Below are 24,793 nucleotides of genomic sequence, written 5' to 3'. Positions count from 1 at the left end.
TGGCCTCTCACAGGCTTTTAATACCCCAGACACTACTCACCAAAGTAGAATGTAGAATATTTTCTTTATAAACTATGTTACGCCAATTGAGCTAGATGTTCCCCTAGACCATGGTCCCCACAGCCCTCAGCCCAGCAGTTTGGTCCCTCAGGGGGTTTGGATGTGTCTATGGAGCTTCCATAACCTTGCCTTGGACAAGTTGTGCTGGCTTCCCCAAAATTGTGTGGTTTTACCCTTCACCAAAGTTACCACTTATCTCTTGTCTATTTAGTGTTTTTCCATCCCCACGCCGCCAACCATCAAAGATTGTTTCTGTTTGTGTGTAAACCTTTTTCGTGAGTTTTTACAGTAGTGATCTCATACAGTCTTTGTCCTTTTGCGATTGACTGATTTCACTCAGCATAATGCTCTCCAGGTTCATCCATGTTACGAGATGCTTCAGAGATTCATCCTTGTTCTTTATCGTTGCATAATACTCCATTGTGTGTATTTACCAAAGCTGGTTTATCCATTCATCTGTTGATGGGCATCTAAGTTGTTTGTATCTTTCTGCTATTGTGAACGATGCTGCAGTGAACATGGGTGTGCATATGTCTATTCGTGTGACGACTCTTATTTCTGTAAGATATATTCCTAGTAGTGGGATTGCTGGGTCATATGGTATTTCTATTTCTAGCTTTCGAAGGAGGCGCCGTACCATTTTCCAAAATGGTTGTATCATTTTGCATTCCCACCAGCAGTGCATAAGAGTTCCAATCTCCCCACAGCCTCTCCAACATTAGTTATTTCCTGTTTTTTTTTTTATTTGTGCCAGTAATGCTGGGGTGAGATGGTATCTCATGGTGGTTTTGATTTGCCTTTCTCTAATGGCTAGTGATCACAAGCATTTCCTTACATGTCTCTCGACCACTTGAATGTCTTCTTTGGCGAAGTGTCTGTTCATTTCCTTTGCCCATTTTTTAATTGGATTATTTGTCCATTTTGTATATATTTTTAATCCTCATCACCATCAGTGAGGTGATTACTGTTATTACCCTCATTTCCCAGATGAGGAAATAGTGACGTTAAGTAATTGCTCCAGATCTCACAGCTTATATGAGGAGTGGAGCTGGGGATTTGAACCCAGGCTTTCTGGTTCCAGAATACTTGCTCTTACCCTCTTCACTATCTTGCCTCTCAAGGAGATTACTTTGTGTTAGGAAGTAACGGTGGATTCAGTTGAAGTCAAATTATAGAAAGCCTTGAATACCAGAATATCAAATTTGAACTTTTTTCTTCTAAAGAGTCATTGGAGCTTTCATCGGAGCAAAGTGAAGTTTTAACTTTGATGTTTTGGGAAGATCCAGTAGAGGACAAGGGAGTGAGTCTCTGTAGAACCAGGGAATTTTAGAGGAAGCAAGACAGACAGCCCTTCCCAGTGCATCACAGACATAAGAGCAGACTTCTGGGATATAATACTCTGTGACTTTAATTATTCTGAGAGCTTGTACCACGATCTTCCTTGATTTGTAGGGGCTAATTTTCATTTAAGCTTTTTGAAAGAAAAAAGTTTTTTTTTTTTTTTTAATTCAGATGGAGTTATATAATTCCTGCTGTAAACTTGCATTAGTTGTGGTGGGTAGACTCAAGGAAGTTGGAACTTACTTTATAACGGACATGCGTGAATAATATGTAGGGGAAAAAGATTCTTTCCTTTTTGTTCTTCCTTTGTCATATTGGTAAGTAATAAAAAATGAAACTTAAGGTTAAACTGCCAAGCAGTATGAGCACTGTGATAACACCTGGGCTGTAGCTGTGACTGAGGAATAGTGGCAGAAGTATTGCTGCCATAGGCCGGATTCTGAATTCTAACAATCCCGAGGAACATGACACAGACAAATCATTTCACGTCTCTGAGCTTCAGTTTCCTCATTTGTAAAATGAGGGTGGTAATAATCCTTAGCTGAACTTGCTTTTGGGAAAAATTAAAGCCAATATATATAAAGTGGAGCCCTGGTGGTACAGTGGTTAAGAGCTCTGCTGCTAACCAAAAGGTTGGCAGTTGGAACCTACGGCCACTCCCTGGAAACCCTATGGGACAGTTCTACTGGTTTTACTCTGTCCTGTAGGGTCACTATGAGTTGGAGTTGACTTGAGGGCAACGAGTTTGGTTTTTATATATGAAGTGTCTAGCATATTTCCTGACTCATAGGACGTTCTCAGGAATGGTTGTTAGATAGTGGCCACGTTCCATCCTGTTTATTGCACAATAGTAGTATTGCAGAGTATTGTAGAGAAGCATTGTTATTTCCTTATCTGTAGCCTAAAAATAGGAAGGTATCTACCCGGAGAGTCTCACATGTAGATGACACATAAACATCCATATTACCTCAAATTATGAATTCTCTAGAAAGGATGGAATATAAGAACAGTGATAACCAAATCCAGGACAAGAAAATAAGGGCATTAAACAATTAATGGCCTATTTAGTAAAGGAAAATGTATGTAAAAAATGTAGCTGATTCTTTAGTTTAAAAGAAGACTCTGAAATGGAAGAAACATCCTTTAAAGACATAGAGAAGCTGGCAGTTTCAGTCATATTTTTGCTTAGGGAGAGGAATTCAGAATCTAGTAAATAAGAAATTTGGTCACAGAAGAGTTTGTGGTGCACATAAAAAAAAATACAAGCTCCGAGCATCACTCTGGGAAAAGCCACTCCCAAGCAACATTGATACCACTCTGATTTGCCTGGGATAATTTCCTGTTTAATGAAACCACATTCAATAGTCATCTGCATTTGGGTTCATGGGAATGAGGCAGGGATATAGAAGGGAGAGAACAGAGTGCAGCTGAGCTTTAGGATTAGATTATAATGTCTTAAGTTTTATTATATGTTACATCAAAAAAATTCAAAGCAGTTGATCTTATGAGGGAAATTAGCAAAGAAGGAAGGAAATTTGAATAGTGGGTTCATAATTTAAGAAACAAAGTTGTGATATATAAGCAGATAGTGCTTATTGCAGAAGCACTTTACATTCCCTTATAGAAATAAACTTTTTAATTATGAAAGTAACCTATGACTATCATCTAATGGTGCCTAGTCTTTGTTAGTCCGCAGAGTAGCAAACTGTTTAATGTCTGTTTTATTATTAATTGTTGAACTTTAATAAATATTGCACACACATATTGCACACCAGGAGCCATTAACTATTGTGTGGCTTTAGCAAATAACGTCCTTTCTAGGCCTCATTTTCCTTTTGGCCTCCTTTGCATTGATTTCTAAGGTCCCTTGTAACTTCAAACCTGCTGATTCTAAATATTTGATTGGTATCGTTAGTATGCATATTTTGGCACTAGATGGCGCTAGTGTACCTTTGAACCATGTCCCCTCTGGATTTTCAGAAATAGGGAGTCTAAAGGAGCCTGGGAATTTTACCCTAGTCTACCCCCCTCGTTTAACAATTGGGGAATTGAGACTCAGAGGTTAAGTGACGTGGCCAAGGTCATGCAATTCTTTAAAAACCGAGTACCCAGTGCTGTAGAATCGATTCCGACTCATAGCGGCCCTGTAGGAAACCTGGTGGCATAGCGGTTAAGTGCTATTGCTGCTGACCATAAGGGTCGGCAGTTTGAATGAATGCACCAGGAGCTCCTTGGAAACTCAATAGGGCAGTTCTACTCGGAATTGACTCGACAGCACTGGGTTTTTTTTTTTTTTTTTTTTGCTTTAGTCTTGCTCCATTCTTTCCAAGTCCCTTTTTTTTTTTTTTGATAATAGGTTTTCCTTTCAGCTCTTTCCTACAACTAAATGTGGTCATCCATTCTTCTGTTTCATATTGGTCCACCTGCCTGGCCCAAATCACGAGAGCCTTTAGGGGTGTTGTAGGGGAAAAAGAAAACATTACAAAGTTCAGTAAAGCAAAAAGGAAGTCTTATTCAACATACGTTCAAAAAGGCAAAAGTGGAAAATGGACAAGCATGTTGCCACAGCCATGTCTGCCTGAGTCCAAGGAAACTACAGAGTCATCAGGATATATTAACATTACAAAATGGGCAAAACCATTGAAAGCTTCACCTTTTCACAGATTGGCCAGAGACTGGGATCCTACATTTTGAACCATCTTTCTTAACAGTCCTTGGTTTCAGTAATGGCAATCAGGAAGATGTTCATTGGTCCAACAAATTTCTATTCACTAAATGTTAATAGAGAAAGTTAAGAGTGGAAAGTCTTTTGTGTTCTGTTTTACATGAAAGTTTCCCTAAAAGGTGTTTTCCAAGATTATTTTAGCCATTGTCTTTATACCTCAGGGCCCAGTTGATGTGTCCTTGTGAGCCCAGCTCCAGCTGGGTCACATTCTCTATGCTCAAGGACAGGAAATAATGATCCTAATATTATTTTGTAAAATAGATATGCTTCTGGTTCTTAAAAAACTGACTGGAAAAGCTTACAAGTGGCCGTCTTAGATAGATATATTGGTCCCATCCCAGCTGGAGCAAAGGAGAATGAAGAAAACCAATGACACGAAGGAAAATATTAGCCCAAAGGACTATATGAACCAGAGACTCCACTAGCCTGAGACCAGAAAAACTAGATGGTGCCTGGCTACCACCAATGACTGCCCTGATGGTACAAAACAGTCCCAGACAGAATGGGAGAAAAATGTACAGAATTTGGACAGAATTCAAATTCATGAAAAAAGACCAGACTTACTGGTCTGACAGAGACTGGAGGAACCTCCAGAACTCTAGCCCCTGGATACTCTGCTGAGCCAGAACTGAAACCATTCTCAAAGCCCACTTTTCAGACAAAGTTTAGACAGGCCTATAAAATAAAAATAACACATGTGAGAAACGTGCTCCTTAGTTCAATCAAATATACAAGACCAGATGGGCAACCCCTGTCCAAAAGCAAGATGAGAAGATTGGAAGGGACAGGAACTGGATGAATGGACACAGGGAACCCAGGGTGGAAAGGGGAACATGCTGTCACATTGTGAGGATTGCAACCAATCTCACAAAACAATATGTGCATAAAGTTTTGAATGAGAGCTAAAAACTTTCACCTAAAGCACAATTTAAAAAAAAAAGTGATCTGGTTTTTTCCTTAGTACATATTAACTGCACTATTTTTTCTCCTCTCTATCAGTGACAAGGTTGGTGTTGCTATAGATCGTGGCTTGTGGGTGGACAGAATGGTGTAGTGGGGGGCAATGTGCTGAGTGGAGAGGACATGGACTTTGAAGTCACACCAACTGGGTTGAACCCCTCCTGCATCCCTGACCAAATCTGTGACCTTTCTGCATCCCTCCAATGAAGATAACATTACCTACCTCGCAAGGTTGTTGTGAGGAATAAATGAGGTAATGCCTGAAGAACGTGTGGTACCAGTGCTTGACACATGTAGGGGATGCACATGTAGTAGATTTTTTGTTGTTTTTAGTTATGTGGAGTCTGTCCTGACCAATGTGTGCAGAGTACAACTGCTCCATAGTGTTTTTAAGTTGTGCCCTTTTAGAAGCAGGCAGATCTCCAAGCTTGTCTCCCAAGGAGACTCTGGGTAGGTTCGAACCACCAGTCTTTCAGCTAGTAGTCTACCAGTTGCGGTTGCACCACCCAGGGACTCCAAATGCTAATCAAGTGCTAATCATCATGGTTGCTGTTGTATAGAGAGGAACCACAAAAAACCCAAACCAGTTGCCCTGGAGTCAATCCCATCTCATGGCGACCAGTTCTGTATCAGAGCAGACCTGTGCTCCATTGCGTTTTCAACGGCTAATTTTTCAGAAGTCGATCTGCAGGCCTTTCTTTCGAAGTATCTCTGGTTGGACTTGAACCGCCAGCCTTTCAGTTAGCAGTGAGTGGGTTAAACATTTGCACCACCCAGGGACTCCATAGAGAGGAACAGGAGTAACTATGGTATGTGAAAGATCGAGGCCCATGTGAGAATGTCAGCCAGAGGAGAAAGCTTTGTTTTGGAGAAACGAGAGGTGTCCAAGATATTCCAGGATCTACACTGTTTCAGAGAAATACTGTAGAACTGTGCTATCTAATATGGTAACCACTGCCCACATGTGGCAGTTGAACACTTCAAACGTGGCTAGTCGAAATTGAGACACGCAGTAAATGTAAAGATACACACCAGATTTCCAAGCTTTCGTATGAAAATACAAATATAAAATATCTCAATTTTGTATATTGATAGCATGTTGGAATGATAACATTTTGGATGTAATGAGTTAAAGAAAACATGCTATTAAACTTAATTTTACCTATTTCTTTTTACTTTTTTTAAAATAGCTACTGTGAGGTGGATTGACACAGCGGCTGCAACAGTGGGCTCTGACATAATAACAATTGTGAGGATGGTGTGAGATCAGGCAGAGTTGCATTCTGCTGTCCATAGGGTTGCTATGAGTTGGAACCAGCTCAACGGCACCTGAGAACAATAACTAGAAAATGTAATGATACTCCCATCATAGTTCTGTCAGATAGCACTGGATAGAAGATAGGAGAAGTATTTTGTTACTCAAACATGTATTTTGAGGAATTGTGTGAGAGGTCTTTTTTTTTTTTTTTTTTTTTGAGGTTTCTTTTAATTTTGCTTTTCTTTTATGATCTCCTGCTCTTAGCAGTATGGTCATTCCTGAACCAAGATGCCAGTCTTGGTTGGTAATCTTAGTGAATGCGTTATGTATGGTTTAGTAGATAGACCACAAACAATTAAAAGATTGTAGAGTTCAAAGATCTTTTCCATATTTGTACCTATTCCAAAGAAAGGAGATCCAACAGAATGCGGAAATTACCAAACAATATTATTAATATCACACACAAGTAAAATTTTTGCTGAAGATCATTCAAAAAGCAGTTACAGCGGCACATCAACAGGGAGCTGCCAGAAATTCAAGCAGATTCAAAAGAGGATGTGGAATGAGGGATATCATTGCTGATGTCAGATGGATCCTGGCTGAAAGCAGACAATACAAGAAAGATGTTTACGTGTGTTTTATTGACTATGCAAAGGGATTTGTGTGGATCATAACAAATAATGGAAACATTTCGAAGAATGGGAATTCCAAAAGACTTAATTTTGCTCATGAGGAACCTATAGATAGATCAAGAGGCAGTCATTCAAACAAAACACGAGGATACGGTGTGGCTTAAAGTCAGGAAAAGTGTGTGTCAGGGTTGTATCTTTTCACCATACTTATTCAATCTGTATGCCAAGCAAATAATCTGAGAAGGTGAACTATATAAAGAAGAACGGAGCATCAGGATTGGAGGAAGACTCAGTAACAATCTGTGTTATGCAGGGGACACAGCCTTGCTTGCTGAAAGTGAAGAGGACTTGAAGCACTTACTGATGAAGATCAAAGACCATAGCCTTCAGTATGGATTACACCTCAACATAAAGAAAACAAACATCCTCACAACAATAAGTAACATCATGATAAACGGAGAAAAGATTGAAGTTGTCAAGGGTTTCATTTTTTTGGATCCACAATCCACATCCATGGAAGCAGCAGTCAAGAAATGAGAGAACGTATTGCATTGGGCACATCTGCTGCAAGAAATCTCTTTAAAGTATTAAAAAGCAAAGATGTCACTTTAAGGACTAAGAAATGCCTGACCCAAGCCATGGTATTTTCAGTCACATCATATGCATGTGAAAACTGGACAGTGAATAAGAAAGTCAGAAGAAGAATTGATGCTTTTAAATTACGGCAGAAGAGTGAACAAATCTGTCTTGGAAGTACAGCCAGAATGCTCCTTAGAAGCAAGGATAGCGAGAAGACTTCTCACGTACTTTGGACATGTTATCAAGAGGGACCAATCCCTGAAGAAGGACATCATGTTTGGTAAAATGGAGGGTCAGTGAAAAAGAGGGATATCCTCAACAAGATGAATTGACACAGCGGCTGCAACAATGCGCTCAAATATAGCAACGATTGTGGGCATGGCGCAGGACGGGCAGTGTTTCATTGTGTTGTACATAGTGTCGCAATGAGTTGGAATCTACTCAACAGCACCTAACAACAACAAAACAGTAAAAAGAGAGAGGGCCATTACATGATTTCATAGAATAGGGTTTGTTTAACCCATTATAACTGCGTGTTTTCAATAGATGAAAATCTAGATTAACCAGTATACTGGTTAATAAGAATAACCAGTATACGGGTTAAAAAGGAGAACCATAATACCATATGTTAAATTAGGTCACCTGCCTGATTTTCATGAAATTTGCTTTGATTTCAAGACACTGGTAGCAAAACATGAACTTGTTACAAACACTTGAAGGTAAATAGTAATCTCATCGCCAGCCTGTTTTAGAGCAGATTTTAGCCATTTGTAACCTTTGTAAATTTTGTTTTCGGGTTGATTGAAAAATGAAGTTCTTTATGTCATGAATTTACACTGGCTGTTTTGTATATAAGGAGCCCTGGTGGTGCAGTGGGTAAAGCGATCAACTGCTAACCAAAAGGTCAGCGGTTGGAAACCACCAGTGGCTCCGCAGGAGAAATATGTAGCAGTTTGCTTCTGTAAAGATTTACAGTCTTGAAACGCTGTGGGGTCACTATGAGTCAGAATTGACTTGATGGCAGTGGGTTTTGTTTTTTTATAACACATACAAAATAGTATTGGCAAAAGTTTATTGCTGATGGAAAGAACAAGCAGAGTATGTGGATTTTGAGAACCTTGGAGTCATTTCTCATTGTTCTTGACTTAGTCCCGAAATGAAGTGTTCCTCATTCTAAGTAAACGTATTGCCACAATTTATTGGATCTAAGTTGCCAGCAATTATATGAGTCACCTTTATTTTAAGTACTGCTTTGGGTAGAAAAAAAAACACTATCAATAAATTCTATCAAGACATGTTTAAAAATTTTATCCATCTTTATTTTGCCTTCACTGTTTAAAGTATTTTACCTCCAGTTATGATAAATGTATATGTAACGAATTGTTTGCTTTTTCAGCATTCTTCACATGTGCAATGCAGTGACAAGCTATTGATTTATAAGATTAATTTCAGAGATGTTCAATGGTAAAAAAAAAAAAAGTGCACCTTAGAAATATATAACATCGATTTTTTTTTTAATCATTCAGCTTGTTCGGAAATTGGAGAGCTTCTTTTTTATACCCAGATTAGCGTCAGACTTTAAGTCCTCTCAGAATGTATCGTGTTTAGTGGGTGTGTTGTTTGGTGCATTAAAAGTCTTCTCTTTTCATTTAATTCTATAAATAACCAGACAAAAAGCAAAGTAGTGAGCTAAATTTGAGTTGCTGGAAGTCCTTTGATTCGAAAAGTGAGCCTGTACCTTTTAGTTTCAGCCTAGTGCTTCCGAATCTCCTTGCTTCCAGCACATACACCTCACCTTCTTTTCAGGCAGTGTCTATCTGTCTAACAAAATCTCTTCTCCATAAAGGCTCCTGATTGCAGCTGTTTATAGTTTCCTGTGACTTCAAAGTGTTAAATTGCCCAAGAATGTTTGCCTTTAAAACTTATCTGTAATTATCAGTTAAAAATCTTTGATTTAAAGACCTTTCAGGCCTCAGCTGCGTACTTGGAGTGAATTTTGTGGGAATGGCTGAGGAAGGAGGAAAGTGGGCAGCCTGCTTCTCTGCCTCTGCAAAAGGTTACGGACAGATAACAGAGCACCTCATTTCCTTTCCCACCCTAAAGTGTTCAACCAAAACTATCAGCTGGCTCCCTGCCTTTCTACTGGAAGTCAGTAAGAAAGTTGACTTCATTCTATGGCTGGCTTTACTGCCTAAGCCTGAAAGGAAAACAATCTTGAATCTTAGATAGCTATATTTCTGACTAATTTCATTGAATTTTTATCAGTTTTATTTTCCTTTGGATAGGGGCTATTGAATTTTAAGGAAACTCTGTGATATGAAGAATTCTTTTGTAATTTGAATAGCCACTTCCTAATTTACCTGTTTTCTCAATCTCAATGTTTACAAATCTCATTGACTCAAATCAGGCATTGCATTTTGAAAGACTTTGATAACACAGATTCTGAGCCCACTTTTTCTAAATTATGTCCAGGCTTGCCTAAAGAGATACCAAATATGCTCGAGCAGTTTGGCCCTTGGTTAAACTGCAGAAGTACTTCTGGTTTAACTTGAAGATGGAAGTAGAAATTTTTTCTTTAATTCATCAGTTGAGAATCTGCTTATACTCTGTGTACTTTTTACATAGTAGATACTCAGTGGAAATGTCAGGTTAATCCTAGGTTTATAATATCAGACTGCCATGTAAAAGCTTGTATACAGGGCTCCTCCTTGCATTCCTGGATTTAGGTTAACACAAAGAACTTTCTCAGCTAAAAGATGTACGATGATATTACACATGCTTTCAGTGTTATATTAGCTTTGAAGATTATATGGAAAAAATCTCATCTCCATTACTAAATTTCCTACGTTTAATCTGTAAGGCAGATATTTATTATATAGGTCTGCATTTGTTATAGTAGAGTGTTTGTTGGTAATGACATCCTATAAATGTATCTGTACATTTAAATGACTCTGATATTTGGTCTTTACAGCTCGGGGTGTGGTTTTCTCTGGGCTGTGCCTACTTGGCCCTGGAAGACTATGGAGGTTCAGCAAAGGCGTTTCAGCGTTGCGTGACTCTAGAACCCGATGTAGGTTTGTTTGGTCTTCTTTCCTTATTTTAGCTCTTTAATATTTTCTAAGTTATACAATTGTACTATAGTTCGGAAGAGCAATTCCTCTTGTGTTAGAGGAAAATAAAACCTTGGAAGGAAGGTCACACCTTAAGAGGTGTATGATTTATAAATCTGGAAATCAAGTTGCTTCTCATAGGCAACTTATTATTTTGAAATTTGTTTTCATGGTTTCATTTAGAAAAAAAATTAATAAAACCATTTATTCTGCCCCTATAAACCAAAAACCAAACCCATTGCCGTCAAGTTGATTCCAACTCATAGCAACCGTATAGATTTACGTATTCTGGACAATTCATAGTACTTCATTCTTTTTTTATGGCTGAATAGTATTCCATTATATAGATACACCACATTTTATTTATCCAGTCATCGGTTGATGGACATTTGGGTTGTTTCTACTTTGGGCTGTCATGAATAGTACTGCTATGGATATGTGTGGACAAGTTTTTGCATGGACATGTTTTCATTTCTCTTAGATATATACCTAGGAGTGGAGTTGCTGGGTCACATGGTAATTCTGTGTTTAATCTTTGAGGAACTGTCCTGTTTTCCACAGTGGCTGCACTATTTTACATACTCACCAGCAATGTATGAGCGTTCTGACTTCTTCACATCTTCACCAACACTAGATATTATCTGTCTTTTTGATGACAGCCATTTTGCTGGGTATGAAGTGGTACATCATTGTAGTTTTCACTTGCATTTCCCTGATGGCTGATAATGTTGACCATCTCTTCGTGTGCCTAATGGCCATTTGTATATCTTCTTTGGAGAAATGCCTATTTACATCCTTTGCCCATTTTTTAATTGGGTTATTTGTCTTTATTAGTGGTAAGAATTTTGATATATTCTAGATGCAAATCCATTATCAGATATATGATTTGCAAATGTTTTTTCCCATTTTGTGAGTGGTCTTTTTACTTTCTTAAGGTATCCTTTGAGGCATAAAAGTTTTTAATTTTGATAAAGTCCAGTCTATTTTTTTTGTCACTCTCGCTTTGGTTGTCATATATAAGACATGTTTACCCAAGGCCATGAAAACTTATGCCCATATTTTCTTCCGAGAGTTTTGTAGTTAGCTCCTACATTTAGGTTTTAATCCATTTTGACTTAATTTTTGGCGTATGGTGTAAAGAAGGGGTCCAAATTCATTCTTTTACATGCGACTATACAGTTGTGGGAAACCCTGCTGGTGTAGTGGTTAAGTGCTACGGCTGCTAACCAAAAGGTCAGCAGTTCGAATCTGCCAGCTGCTCCTTGGAAACTGTACGGGGGAGTTCTCTGTCCTGTAGGGTCGCTATGAGTCAGAATTGACCCCATGGCAGTGGGTTTGGTTTTTTTTTTTTATACAGTTGTGCCAGAACTATTTGTTGAAAAGACCATTTTCTCCATGTTAAATGGCCATTATTGAAAGTCAATTGATCATAAATGTAAGGGTCTATTTTTAGAACCTCAGTTCTGTCCCATTGATGTATATGTCCCACTCTGACTTTATTAGTGGTATTTTGTAAAAGTTTTGAAATTGAAAAGTGGTAGTCTTCCAATTTTGTTCTTCTTTTTCAAGGTTGTTTTGTCTATTCAGAGTCTTTTAGTTTTCATAAGAATTTTAAGATCAAACAGCTAACTTATGCAAAAAAGGCACCTGGGATGTTTGGATAGTATTGCCAGTCAATAATGTTAAGGTCTGCTCTATGAATATGGGATGCCTTTCTATTTATTTAGGTCTTCTTTAATTTCTTTTGAAAATATTTTCTAGTTTTCAGAGTATAAGTTTTATACTTCTTTTGTTAAGTTTATTCCTAAGTGTTTTCTTTTTGATGCTATTAAAAATAGATTTTCTTAATTTTATTTCTGATTGTTCATTGTTAGCTTATGGAAATACAATTGATTTTTTTTTTTTTAACATTAATCATGTTTTCTGTAACCTTGCTGAGCTTGTTTATTAGTTCTAATAGGTTTTTTTTAAAAAAAAAAATATGTTTTAAGTGAAGGTTTATATAGCAGGTCAGGTTCCCATCCAAAAATTCCTGCATAAGTTGTTCAGTGAAATGGGTTACATTCCTTACAATGCATGAACAGTCTCATTATTTCCATCCTTAGTTCTAAAAGGTTTCTCACTAGACTTACTAGGATTTTCTATAGGATCAAGTCATCTACAGATATAGTTTTACTTCTTTTCCAATCTTGATGAATTTTACTTCTGTCTTTTGTTTGCCTACCTGGGCTGGCTAGAACTTCTGTCCAGTGTTGAATAGAAATGGCAAAATGTACATCCTTGTCTTGTTTCTCATCTTAGGGGGAAAACTTTCAATCTTGCACCATTCAGTATGATGTTAACTGTGGGTTTTTTGTAGATGCCCTTTATTGGGTTGAGGAAGTTCCTTTCTATTACTAGTTCGTTGAGTGTTTTTATCATGAAAGCATTGGAATTTGTCAAATGCTTTTTCGGTGTCTGTTGAGGTGATCACATGGTTTTGTTTTTTTTTCCCCCTTTATTCTACTAATATACTACAATAATTTTGGGATGTAGAACCAACACTGCATTCCTGGGATAAATCTTACTTGGTGTCTTAGAATGGGTTCTCTAGAGAAGCAAAACCAGTGAAGTGTTGTTGTTGTTGTTGTTGTAGTTAGGTGCCATAGAGTCAGTTCTGACTCATAATGACCCTTTGTACAACAGAACAAAACACTGCCCGGTCCTGTGCCATTCTCACAATCCTTGTTATGCTTGAGCCCATTGTTGCAGCCACTGTGTCAACTCATCGTGTTGAGGGTCTTCCTCTTTTTTGCTAACCCTCTACTTTATCAAGCATGATGTCCTTCTCCAGGGACTGATCCCTCCTGAAAACATACCCAAAGTATGTGAGACAGAGTCTCATTGTCCTTGTTTCTAATGAGCATTCTGGCTGTACTTGTTCCGAGACAGATTTGTTCATTTCTTTGGCAGTCCATGGTGTATTCAGTATTCTTCGCCAACACCATAATTCAGAGGCATCAATTCTTCTTTGGTCTCCCTTATTCATTGTCTAGCTTTCACAGGCATATGAGGCAATTGAAAACACCATGGCTTGGGTCAGGTGACATCTTTGCTTTTTAACACTTTAAGGAGATTTCTGCAGCGGATGTGCCCAATACAGTGCATCATTTGATTTCTTGACTGCTGGTTCCGTGGGTGTTAATTGTGGATCCAAGTAGAATGAAATCCTTGACAGCTTCAATCGTGATGTTGCTTATTGGTCCAGTTTTGAGAATTTTTGTTTTCTTTATGTTGAGGTATAATCCATATTGAAGGCTGTGGTCTTTGATCTTCATCAGTAAGTGCTTCAAGTCCTCTTCATTTTCTGCAAGCAAGATTGTGTCATCTGCATATCGCAGGTTGTTAATGAGTCTTCGTCCAATCCTGATGCCCTGTTCTTCTTTATATAGTCCAGCTTCTCGGATTATTTGCTCAGTATACAGATTGAATAAATATGGTGAAAGGATACAACCCTGACGCACACCTTTCCTGACTTTAAACCACGCAGTATCCTCTGGTTCTGTTTGAATGACTGCCTCTTGATCTATGTACAGGTTCCTCATGAGCTCAATTAAGTGTTCTGGAATTCCCATTCTTTACAATGTTATCCGTAATTTGTTATGATCCACACAGTCAAATGCCTTTGCATAATTGGTAAAACATCTTCCAGGTATTGCCTGCTTTCAGCCAGTATCCATCTGACGTCAGCAATGATATCCCTCATTCCACATCCTCTTCTGAATATGGCTTGGATTTCTGGCCGTTCCCTGTAAATGTACTGCTAAAACCACTTTTAGATGATCTTTATTTTGCTTGCATGTGATATTAATGATATTGTTCAATAATTTCGATTGGATCACCTTTCTTTGGAATAGTCAGAAATATGGATCTTTTCTAGTCAATTGTCCAGGTAGCTGTCTTACAGATTTCTTGAAGTAGACGAGTGTATGCTTCCAGTGCTGCGTCCACTCGTTGAAACATCTTAATTGGTATTCCATCAGTTCCAGGAGACGTGTTTTTCACCAGTGGTTTCAGTGCAGCTTGGACCTCTTCCTTCAGTACCATCGGTTCTTGATTGTATGCTACCTATTGAAATAGTTGAACGTCGAGACCAATTTTTTTTGGTACAGTGACTCTGTGTATTCATTCCATCTTCTTTTGATGCATCCTGCCTCCTTCAGTATTTTGCCCATAGAATCCTTCACTATTGCAACTCAAGGCTTGAATTTTTTCTTCAGTTCTTTCAGCTTGAGAAATGCTGAGAGTTTTCTTCCCTTTTGGTTTTGTAATTCCGTGTCTTTGCACGTGTCTTTAAAAAAAAAAAAAGTTTTTTTTTTTTTTTAGAATACTTTGTTTTTTTGAGCCACTTTTGTAAAAAAAAAAAAAAAAAAAGTTTTTTTTTTTTTTTTAGAATACTTTGATTTTTTGAGCCACTTTTGAAATCTTCTGTTCAGCTCTTTTGTCGTTTCTTCCGTTTGCTTTGGGTACTCTGTGTTCAGGAGCAAGTTTCAGAGTCTGTTTTGACATCCATTTTTGGTCTTTTCTTTCCTGTCTTTTTAGTGACCTCTTCCTTTTTTCATGTCTGACGTCCTTGATGTCATTTCATAACTTGTCTGGTTTTCGATCATTAGTATTCAGTGCATCAAGTCTTTCTTGAGATGGTCTCCAGATTCATGTGGGGATATACTCAAGGTCATACTTTGTCTCTCGTGGACTTGCTTTAATTTTCTTCAGCCTCAGCTTGAACTTGTAAATGAGCAGTTGATGGTATGTTCTGCAGCTGGCCCCTGGTCTTATTCTGAGTGATGATATTGAGCTTTTCCATTGTCTCTTCCCACAGATGTAGTTGATTTGATACCTGTGTATTCCATCTGGCAAGGTTCATATGTATAGTTGCTGTTTATGTTGTTGAAAAAAGGTATTTGCAATGAAGAAGTCATTGGTCTTACAAAAGTCTGTCATGCAATCTCTGCCATTGATTCTGTCACCAAGGCCATATTTTCCAACTACCTATCCTTCTTTGTTTCCAACTTTCGCATTTCAATCACCAGTAATTATCAATGCATCCTGATTGAATGTTCACTTAATTTCAGACTGCAGAGGTTGGTAAAAATCTTCAATTTCTTCATCCTTGGCCTTAGTGGTTGGTGAGTAAATTTGAATAATAGTCATATTAACTGGTTTTTCTTGTAGATATATGGATATTATCCTAATACTGACAGTGTTGTACTTCAGGATAGATCTTGAAATGTTCTTTTTGACAATGAACGCGGTGCCTTTCCTCTTCAATTTGCAATTCCTGGCATAGTAGACCATATGATTGTTCAATTCAAAATGGCCGATACCTGTCAGTGTCAGCTCACTAATGTGTAGGATGTTGATATTTATGTGTTCCGTTTCATTTCTGACAATTTCCAGTTTTCCTAGATTCATACTTCATACATTCCACATTCCATTATTAATGGATGTTTACAGCTGTTTCTTCTCATTTTGAGTCTCGCTGCCACATCAGCAGATGAAGGTCCTAAAAGCTTGACTCCATCCTCGTCATTAAGGTCTATTCTTGTTTGAGGAGGCAACTCTTCCCCAGTCGTCTTTTGAGTGCCTTCCAACCTGAGGGGCTCATCTTCTGGCACTATATCAGACAATGTTCCGCTGTTATTCATCAAGCTTCACTGGCTAGTTTTTTTCAGAAGTAGACTGTCAGGTCATTTTTCATATTTTGTCTAGTCTGTAAGCTCAGTTGAAACCTCTCCATCATGGGTGACCCTGCTGGTATTTGAATACCAGTGATATAGCTGCTAGCATCACAGCAACACACAGCCCCCATACTATAACAAACTGACACATGTGTGGGGTATATATATATGTATGTGTGTGTATATATAGATGTGTATATATTCATATACATGTACAGAGATTTATATCAAGAAAATGGCTCACGTGGTTAATAGAGGCTGGGAAGTCCCACATCCATGGATCCATGGATCAGTGTGGAGGCTTCTCCTCACTCAGATAGCTGCAGGGGCTGGCAAACCGAAGATTGGCAGGTCAGACAGCAGGCCTCTGGCTCACAGGCATGGAGGGTGTGAATCCCAAGATCGGTAGGTTAGAGGGCTGGCCGCTGGCTCACAGGATGTGGAGGCTGATGAATCCCAAGATCAGCCGGTAAGGTGCTAGCTCAAATCCCAAAAACCAGAAGTCAGATGGACAGGAGCCATATGTAGGATCCAGAGTAAGCAAAAGCCAGGAAGCTTTGCCCGGAAGTCCACATATATTGGATACAGACCACATCTCCAAGGAAATTCCTTTCCAACTGATTGGTTACTCATAGCAGATCTCATTATGGAGGTGATTACATTATATCAGATATCATTATGGAGGTGATTATGTCATTACATAACTGCCAAACTACACCATAACTACTAACCCACTGAGAATAATGGTCTAGCCAAGTTTACACACAACCTTAACCGTCCCACTTGGGCCTGGTGTATAATTCTTTGTTATGTGCTACTGGATTTGATTTTATAGTATTTTGTTATAGATATTGGTCTATAATTTTCTTTTTGTGATGTCTTTGCCTTGTTTTAGTATCAGCACAGTAATGACCCTCCAGAAATATGTTAAGTGTTCCTTTTTTTAATTTTTGGAAGAGTTCGTAAAGGATTGGTGTTAATTCTTCTTTTGACTTCTGATAAAATATACCAATGAAGTCTTTTGGTCTTGAGATTTTCCTTGTGGGAAGTTTTTTGATTACTAGCTCAGTCTCTTTATTGTTACAGGTATATTCAAATTTTCTGTTTCTTCTTGGGTAGTTTGTGTCTTTCTAGGAATGTATCCGTTTCATCTAGGTTATCTTATATGTTGGCATATAATTCCTAATAATATTCTCTCTTTTTTTTTTTTCTGTAAGATTCATAGTCTCCTTTTTCATTTTTGATTTTTGTAGTTTGAATCTTTAATCTTTTTTTCCCCCTTGGTCAGTCTCTCTAAAGGTTTGTCATTGTGCTAATTCCTTCAGAGAATCAACTTTTGGTTTCATTAATTTTCTTTTTTTTTAAATTTTCTATTTCATCACTTTTCACTCAGATGTTCACTCTAGTTAGTAATTTCCTCTCCCACTTCCTCCCCACCCTCCTAACCATTAAAGAGTACTTTTTTCCGTGTGCAGTCCTTTTCCTGAGTTCGTTTTATAGCAGTCTCATACAGTATTTGTGCTTTTGTGACTGACTTCACTCAGCATAATGCCTTCCAGATTTATCCATGTTGTGGGATGTTTCACAGATTCATGATTATTCTTTATCATTGCATAGTATTCCACTGTGTCTTTGTTCCATAATTTGTCTATCCATTCATCTGTTGATGGGTATTTAGGTTGTTTCCATGTTTTTGGTATTGTAAGTAATGCTGCAAAGAACATGGGTGTGCATATGTCTATTTGTGTGACAGCTCTTATTTCTCTGGGGTGTATTCCTATGAGTAGGAGGGCTGGATGGTATGGCATTTCTATTTCTAGCTGTTTAATGAAGCACCATATTATTTTCCAAAGTGGTAGTAACTTTTTATATTCCCATCAGCAGTGCGTAAGAGTTCAGGTCTTCCCACAACCTCTCCAACATTTGTTAGTTTGTGTTTTTTGGATGAGTGCTAGTGTTGCCGGCGTGAGATGGTATCTCAATGTAGTTTTGACTTACATTTCTCTAATGGCTAATGATGGTAAGCATTTCCTCATGTGTTAGCCACCCGAATGTCTTCTTTGGTGAAGTGTCTGTTCATATCCTTTGCCTGTTTTTGAATTGGATTCATTGTCTTTTTGTTGTTGAATTGTTGCAGTATCTTGTAGATTTTAGAGACTAGACACTTATTGGATATGTCATAATCAATTTTTTTTTTCCCTTTTGGTTCTCTTTATACTCTTTTGGTGAAATCTTTTGATGAGCATGAATGTTTGACTTTTAGGAGTTCCTAGTTATCTAGATTCTCTTCTGGTGTTTTCATTGTTAGTTATGGTTTGTATGCTATTTATGCTATGTATTAGGGCCCCTAGTGTTGTCTCTATTTTTCTTCCATGATATTTATTGTTTCAGATTTTATATTTAGGTCCTCGATCCATTTTTGAGTTAATTTTTGTGCATGTTATGAGGTATGGTGCTGTTTAATTTTTTTACAAATGAATATCCAGTTATGCCAACGCCACTTGCTAAAGGCACTGTCTTTTCCCCATTTGGGCCTTTGTCATGTATCAGCTGCTCGTAGATGGATTTACATCTGGGTTCTCAATTTGGTTCCATTGGTCTATGTGTCTGTTGTTGTACTAGTACCAGGCTGTTTTGACTACCGTGGTGGTGTAATAGATTCTGAAGTCCAGTAGTGTGAGGCTGCCCACTTTGTTCTTCTTCAGTAATGCTCTAATTATCCAAGGCCTCTTCCCTTTCCGTATAAATTTGGTGATTTTTTTCTCTATCTCATTAAAAAATGCTGTTGGAATTTGGATAGAGATTGCATTGTATCTGTAGATCACATTGGGTAGAATTGACATTTTCACCATGTTGAGTCTTTCTGTCCATGAGCATGGTATATTTTTCCACTTATGTAGGTCTCTCGCAGTAGTGTTTTGTAATTTTATTTGTGTAGGTCTTTTACATCCCTGGTTAAATTTAATCCTAACTACTTTACGATCTTGGGGCTATTGTAAATGGTAGTGATTTTGTGATTTTCCTTTTGAAGTTCTTTTTGTTAGTGTAGAGGAGTCCTACTGATTTTTGTGTTAATTTTATATCCTGATACTTTGCTGAAATCTTCTATTAGTTCCAGTAGCTTTCTTGTGAATTCTTTAGTTTTTTTGTTTGTTTGTTTTTTAACATATAAGATCATATCATCTGCAAATGTTGTTGTTGTTGTTAGGTGCCATTGAGTCAGTTCCAACTCATAGCAACCCTGTGTGCAACAGAAAGAAACACTGCCTGGTCCTGTGCCATCCTCACAATTGTTGTTATGCTCAACCCCATTGTTGCAGCTACTGTGTCAGTCCATCTCGCTGAGGAACTTTTTTGCTGACCCTTTACTTTACCAAGCATGATGTTCTTTTCCAGAGACTGATCCCTTCTGATAAGTTGTCCAAAGTATGTGAGACATAGTCTCACCATCCTCGCTTCTAAGATAGATTTGTTCTTACTTTTGGCAGTCCATGTTGTATTCAAAATATTCGTCTGTGAATAGGGATAGTGTCACCTCTTCCTTACCAATTTGGATGCCATCTATGCCTTTTTCTTGTCGTATAGCTAGGAACTCCAGCAACATGTTGAATAAGAGTGGTGGTAAAGACCATCTTTGTCTGGTTCCCGTTCTCAAGGGGAATGCTGTTGGCTGTTGGCTTGGTATAAATGTCCTTTATTATCTCAAGAAATTTCCCTTCTGTACCAATTTTGCTGGGAGTTTTTATCAGGAATGGCTGTTGGACTTTGTCAAATGCCTTTTCTGCATCAATTGATAAGATCATGTGGTTCTTTTATTTACGTGATGGATTACATTGATTGATTTTCTGGTGTTGAACCATCCCCTGCATACCTGGTATGAATCTTACTTGGTCATGATGAATTATTTTTTTGATATGCTGTTGAATTCTATTGGCTAGAGTTTTGTTGAGGATTTTTGTATCTGTGGTCATGAGGCATATTGATCTGTCGTTTTCTTTTTTTGTAGTGTCTTTACCTTACTTTGGTATCAGGGTTATGCCGGCTTCATAGAATGAGTTCAGGATTATTCCTTCCTTTTCTGTACTCTGAAATAGCTTCAGTAGTACTGTTGTTAATTCTTCTCTGGAAGTTCAGTAGAATCCTCCAGTGAAGCCATCTGTGCCAGGGCTTTTTTCCTTTGTTGGGTTTTATTACCTCTTTAATCTCTTCTTTTATTATGTGTTTATTTAGTTTTTCTACCTCAGTTTATGTTAATTTAGGTAGGTAGTGTGTTTCTAGAAATTTGTCCATTTTCTCTAGATTTTCAAATTTATTGGAGTACAGTTTTTCATAGTATTCTTTTTCGATCCTCTTTAATTTCAGTTTGGTCTGTTGTGATATCACCCATCTCATTTCTTATTTGGGTTATCTGCTTCCTCTCCTGTTTTTCTTTTGTCAGTTTGGCAAGTAGTTTGTCGATTTTGTTGATTTTTTTTCAAAGAACCAACTTTTGGTCTTGGTGATTCTTTCAGTTGTTTTTCTTTTCTCTGTTTCATTTATTTCTTCTCTAGTCTTTATTATATCCTTTGTTCTGGTGCCTGAGGACTTCTTTTGCTGCTCTCTTTCCATTTGTTCACGTTGTAGGGTAAATGTTTTGGCCCTTTTTTCTTTTTTGGTGTGTATGTGTCTGTTGCCATAAATTGACCTTTAAGCACTGCTGTTATAGCGTTCCAAAAGTTTTAGTAAGGTATGTTTTCATTCTCATTTGTTTCTATGAATTTCTTTATCCCACCCTTGATTTCTTTTGTAACCCAGTAGTTTTTAAGCAAGGTGTTATTTAGTTTCCATGCTTTCGATTTTTTTTCCTTACTGTTTCTGTTATCGATATCTACTTTTATGGTATTATGATCAGTAAAGATACTTTATCTTATTTTGATGTTTTGGATTCTTTTAAGGCTTGTTTTGTGTCCTAAAATATGGCTTATTCTGAAGAATGTTCCATGTGCACTGGGAAAGAACGTATACTTTGCTGCTGTTAGGTGGAGTGGTCTGCCTATGTCTGTGAGGTCAAGTTGGTTAATTTTGGCATTTACATCTTCCGTATCTTTATTGAGTTTCTTTCTAGATTTTCTGTGCTTCACTAATCTGTCCTTCACTGTTGAAGTCTCTTACTATTATTGTGGAGCTTTCTGTTTCTCTTTACAATGCTGTTAGAGTTTGTTTTATGTATTTTCCAGCCTGGACAGTTTCTGCATAGGTATTATGGTTATGGCCTCTGGTTGTATTGATCCTTTAATCGTTAAATATTGTCCTTCCTTATCCTTTATTGTGGATTTTGCTTTAAAGTCTATTTTGTCAGAGATTAATATTGCACCTCCTACTCTTTTTTTGGTGGTTGTTTGCTTAGAGTATTTTTTTCCATCATTTGAATTTTAGTTTGTTTATGTCAAAGGTGTTTCTCTTATAGACAGCATGTACATGGATTGTGTTTTTTAATCCATTCTGCCACTCTTTGTTTCTTTACTGGTGCATTTAGGCCATTTCCATTCCATGTAATTGTTGATAGGTATGAGTTTATTGCTGTCATTTTGATTTTTTTTGGTGTGTGTGTGGTGTTTAAGATTTCTTTGTTCTGCTTACTTTTCTGTGCTGAGTTCTTTTTGTTTATATATTTTCATTATTGTTTATTTTGTGTTTGCCGAGTATTTGTTTTCCTTCTTTTTTATTTCCATGGGTAGGTTTATTAGCTTCCTTAGTGTTTACCTTAAAATTTACCTTTATTTTTCTAAGTTTAAACCAATCATTTATTTCTTGATAGCACATTAACTTCCTCTCCATATGGAAGTACTATGACTACACTGTTTATTCCGTTTCTTTTGTTGTTGTTGTTGTTTTGATGTCGTTGTTTACATATTGATGTCTCTGCTTCCCTATTTTCAGTCTTTTAGCTTTGATTTGTTTTTGTGAATTCCTCATCTGGGTTGATAACAGGTTGATCTGTCTGTGTCCTAGTCTTGGATTTTTGTCTGACGTTGTTGGTTCTCTAACCAAAAGGCCCCCTTTAGTATTTCTTGTAATTTTGGGTTTTTTTTTTCACAAATTCACTTAATTTCTCTTCATCTGGAAATGACCTAATTTTGCCATTGTATTTGAGAGACAATTTTGCTGGCTATATAATTCTTGGCTGGCAGTTCTTTTCTTTTAAGGCTTTATATATGTCATCCCGTTGCACTCTTGCCTGCATGGTGTCTGCTGAGAGTCAGAGCTTAGTCTTATTGGTTCACTTTAGTAGATAATTTGTCATTTATCCCCAGCAACTCTGAAGAGTCTGACTTTGGTTTTGGCAAGTTTGATTATGATGTGTCTTGGTGACTTTCTTTTGGGTCATTGAGCTTCTTTATCATGCCATCTTTCCTGATACTAGGAAAATTTTTCTGCCAGCAAATCTTCAACAATTCTCTCTGTGTTTTCTGTTATCCACCCCCCGTTCTAGTACTCCGATCACTTGTAGGTTTTGCCTCTTGACAGTATCCCACGTAATTCTTAGACTTTTTTTTTTTTCTCATTCTTTTTTCTGATTTTTCCCCAAAGAAGTTGGTGTCAAGGAATTTATCTTCAGTCTCACTAATTCTGACTTCCATTGTCTCAATTCTTTTCCTATGACCTTTTATTGAGTTGTCTAATTCTGAAATTTTATTGTTAATCTTTTTGTTTTTTTCTTCTGTTCTTTTCCTGAATCTTCTACTGCTTCGTCTGTGGGTTCCTTGGTTTAGCCTGAGTTTTGCCTGATCTCCTCCTTGGTCTGTTGGAGAGCTCTGTATATTATTCTTTTGAATTCTTTCTCAGGTAGTTCCATTGCCTTACTTCTTTGGGAAGATTTTCTGGTTCTTTATTTTGTTGCGTGCTGGAGCCATCTTGACCTGTTTCTTCATGTGATTTGATATTGACTATTTATCGTCTCAGAGGCATCAATAAGTTATTTATTTATTATATTTTTGTTTACTGCCTCTTGTATTTTTGTTTTGTTTTGATATGCCCAAATAGGCTGGGCGTGTGAGCTACTTTGGTTGTTGGCATTTTTGAAGCTCTCACGTCCTGTCTCCATGTGGTCAGAGCAGCTACTAGGTATGTGAGCCCAGGAGTCTCTTCACTTTTCTTTTGGGGGTGTGGCTATTCAAGGCACAGGTGTCCAGGTTATTGGTAACCCTGTGTGTGGTGCAGACTCTCACCTATAGTCCTAGGCTGGCAGGGCTGGGTGGGGTGTTTGAAGCAGGCACAGGTCTCTGGCTGCAGTGGGGGGCTATGTGTGGGGCAAGGTAGAAGGCTGACAGCTGCCCCCAGGTGCCTGGATAGATGGTGTGTCCTTTTCCCCTACAACGTATAGTGGAAAAGTGGGTAATGCAGCTGGTCTTTGGGCACCCAGTGCTGTTGGGTGGAGGGACTGGGAGGCTCCACTAATTCTGACTCCTGTCATGGATGGCTAGATGGAGTGGGTATTATCACTAGCCCTCGGATCCCAGGTGTGGGTGGGTGAGGGCCCTGTTTATGGGGCAGGATGGTGTAGAGTGTCATGAATTTGCAGCTGCCTCTTGGCACTGCAGGTAAAAATGGGCTTTGGATGTATGCCTTGCTATTTTATGCTAATGAGGGCATGCAGTGTTGAATGGGCACACGGGGCTAGGTTATGTGAAGGGCACTGCAAGTCTGTAGACCCCTTACACAGGTGGCTGGGCGAAGGGGTAGGACTTCCTGACTGGCCCTTAGTTCTCAGCTTAGGGGCTATGATATTGTTTAATGACCTCTGGACTAGAGCAGGGCAGAAGGTGGGTGAGGGGAAGGGAAGTGCTTATTTACTGTGACACTCTCGCTTGGTGGGGAGGTTATTTTGTCTCTGCCCGTGATAGGTTAGAAGGTTGCACTTAAGTTTTGCAGGCCTGGTGTTGCTCCTGGTTGGTTCTGGAGATGCGTGCAGATTCGCTGCTGCTTGGCTGCACCACATGTGGTGGTGCTCGGCTTTGTATGTTGCTGCTTGCCTCAGCCTATGTGTGCTATGCAGACTCAGCTAGCAGGGCACTAGCAATCCCATGATCTGAATTTCCCCATTCCCACTGCTTTTGAATCATCTCTCCCCCTTCCTTGTGCTCAATCTGATTCTTCAGCTTTGTTCTTGATGGTTAGGATTCCTAGATTGTTATATATATTCAATTCACTTGTTTTTTGGGTCTTTGTTGTGAGAAGGAGACAGGAAGCATCTGATTATTCCGCCATCTTGGCCCTGCCTCCTCTTGATATACTCTTAAGGTATAGCAGTTAACCAGCCTCCATAAATGTTTAAGTAACTTAAGTTAGTTTGCCTGGGTATAAGGAACAGAATGACTACTAATGTATTGAGAGGCATTTATTTAGTGGAATCCTGGCATTTGGTATTT

The 24,793-nt window shown here is 38.2% G+C and overlaps 1 protein-coding gene across 6 annotated transcripts in view; it reads left to right on the top strand.

Annotated features, from left to right (window-relative positions):
• TTC27 (tetratricopeptide repeat domain 27) overlaps positions 1-24,793 on the top strand; it is a 301,004-nt gene that overhangs the window by 223,356 nt on the left and 52,855 nt on the right. For 5 of the 6 annotated variants that reach the window (XM_064277232.1, XM_064277231.1, XM_064277230.1 and 2 more), the window contains one exon: positions 10,527-10,625. The exons of the other annotated variant lie outside the window; for it this stretch is intronic. In XM_064277232.1, coding sequence (XP_064133302.1) covers positions 10,527-10,625 — 99 coding nt within the window. The remainder of the gene's footprint in view (positions 1-10,526; positions 10,626-24,793) is intronic. 6 annotated transcript variants of the gene reach the window in all.

The sequence above is a fragment of the Loxodonta africana genome, chromosome 26, assembly GCF_030014295.1.
Source record: "Loxodonta africana isolate mLoxAfr1 chromosome 26, mLoxAfr1.hap2, whole genome shotgun sequence".
Classification (NCBI taxonomy): Eukaryota; Metazoa; Chordata; class Mammalia; order Proboscidea; family Elephantidae; genus Loxodonta; species Loxodonta africana.
This window is presented reverse-complemented; position numbering and strand designations above follow the sequence as displayed.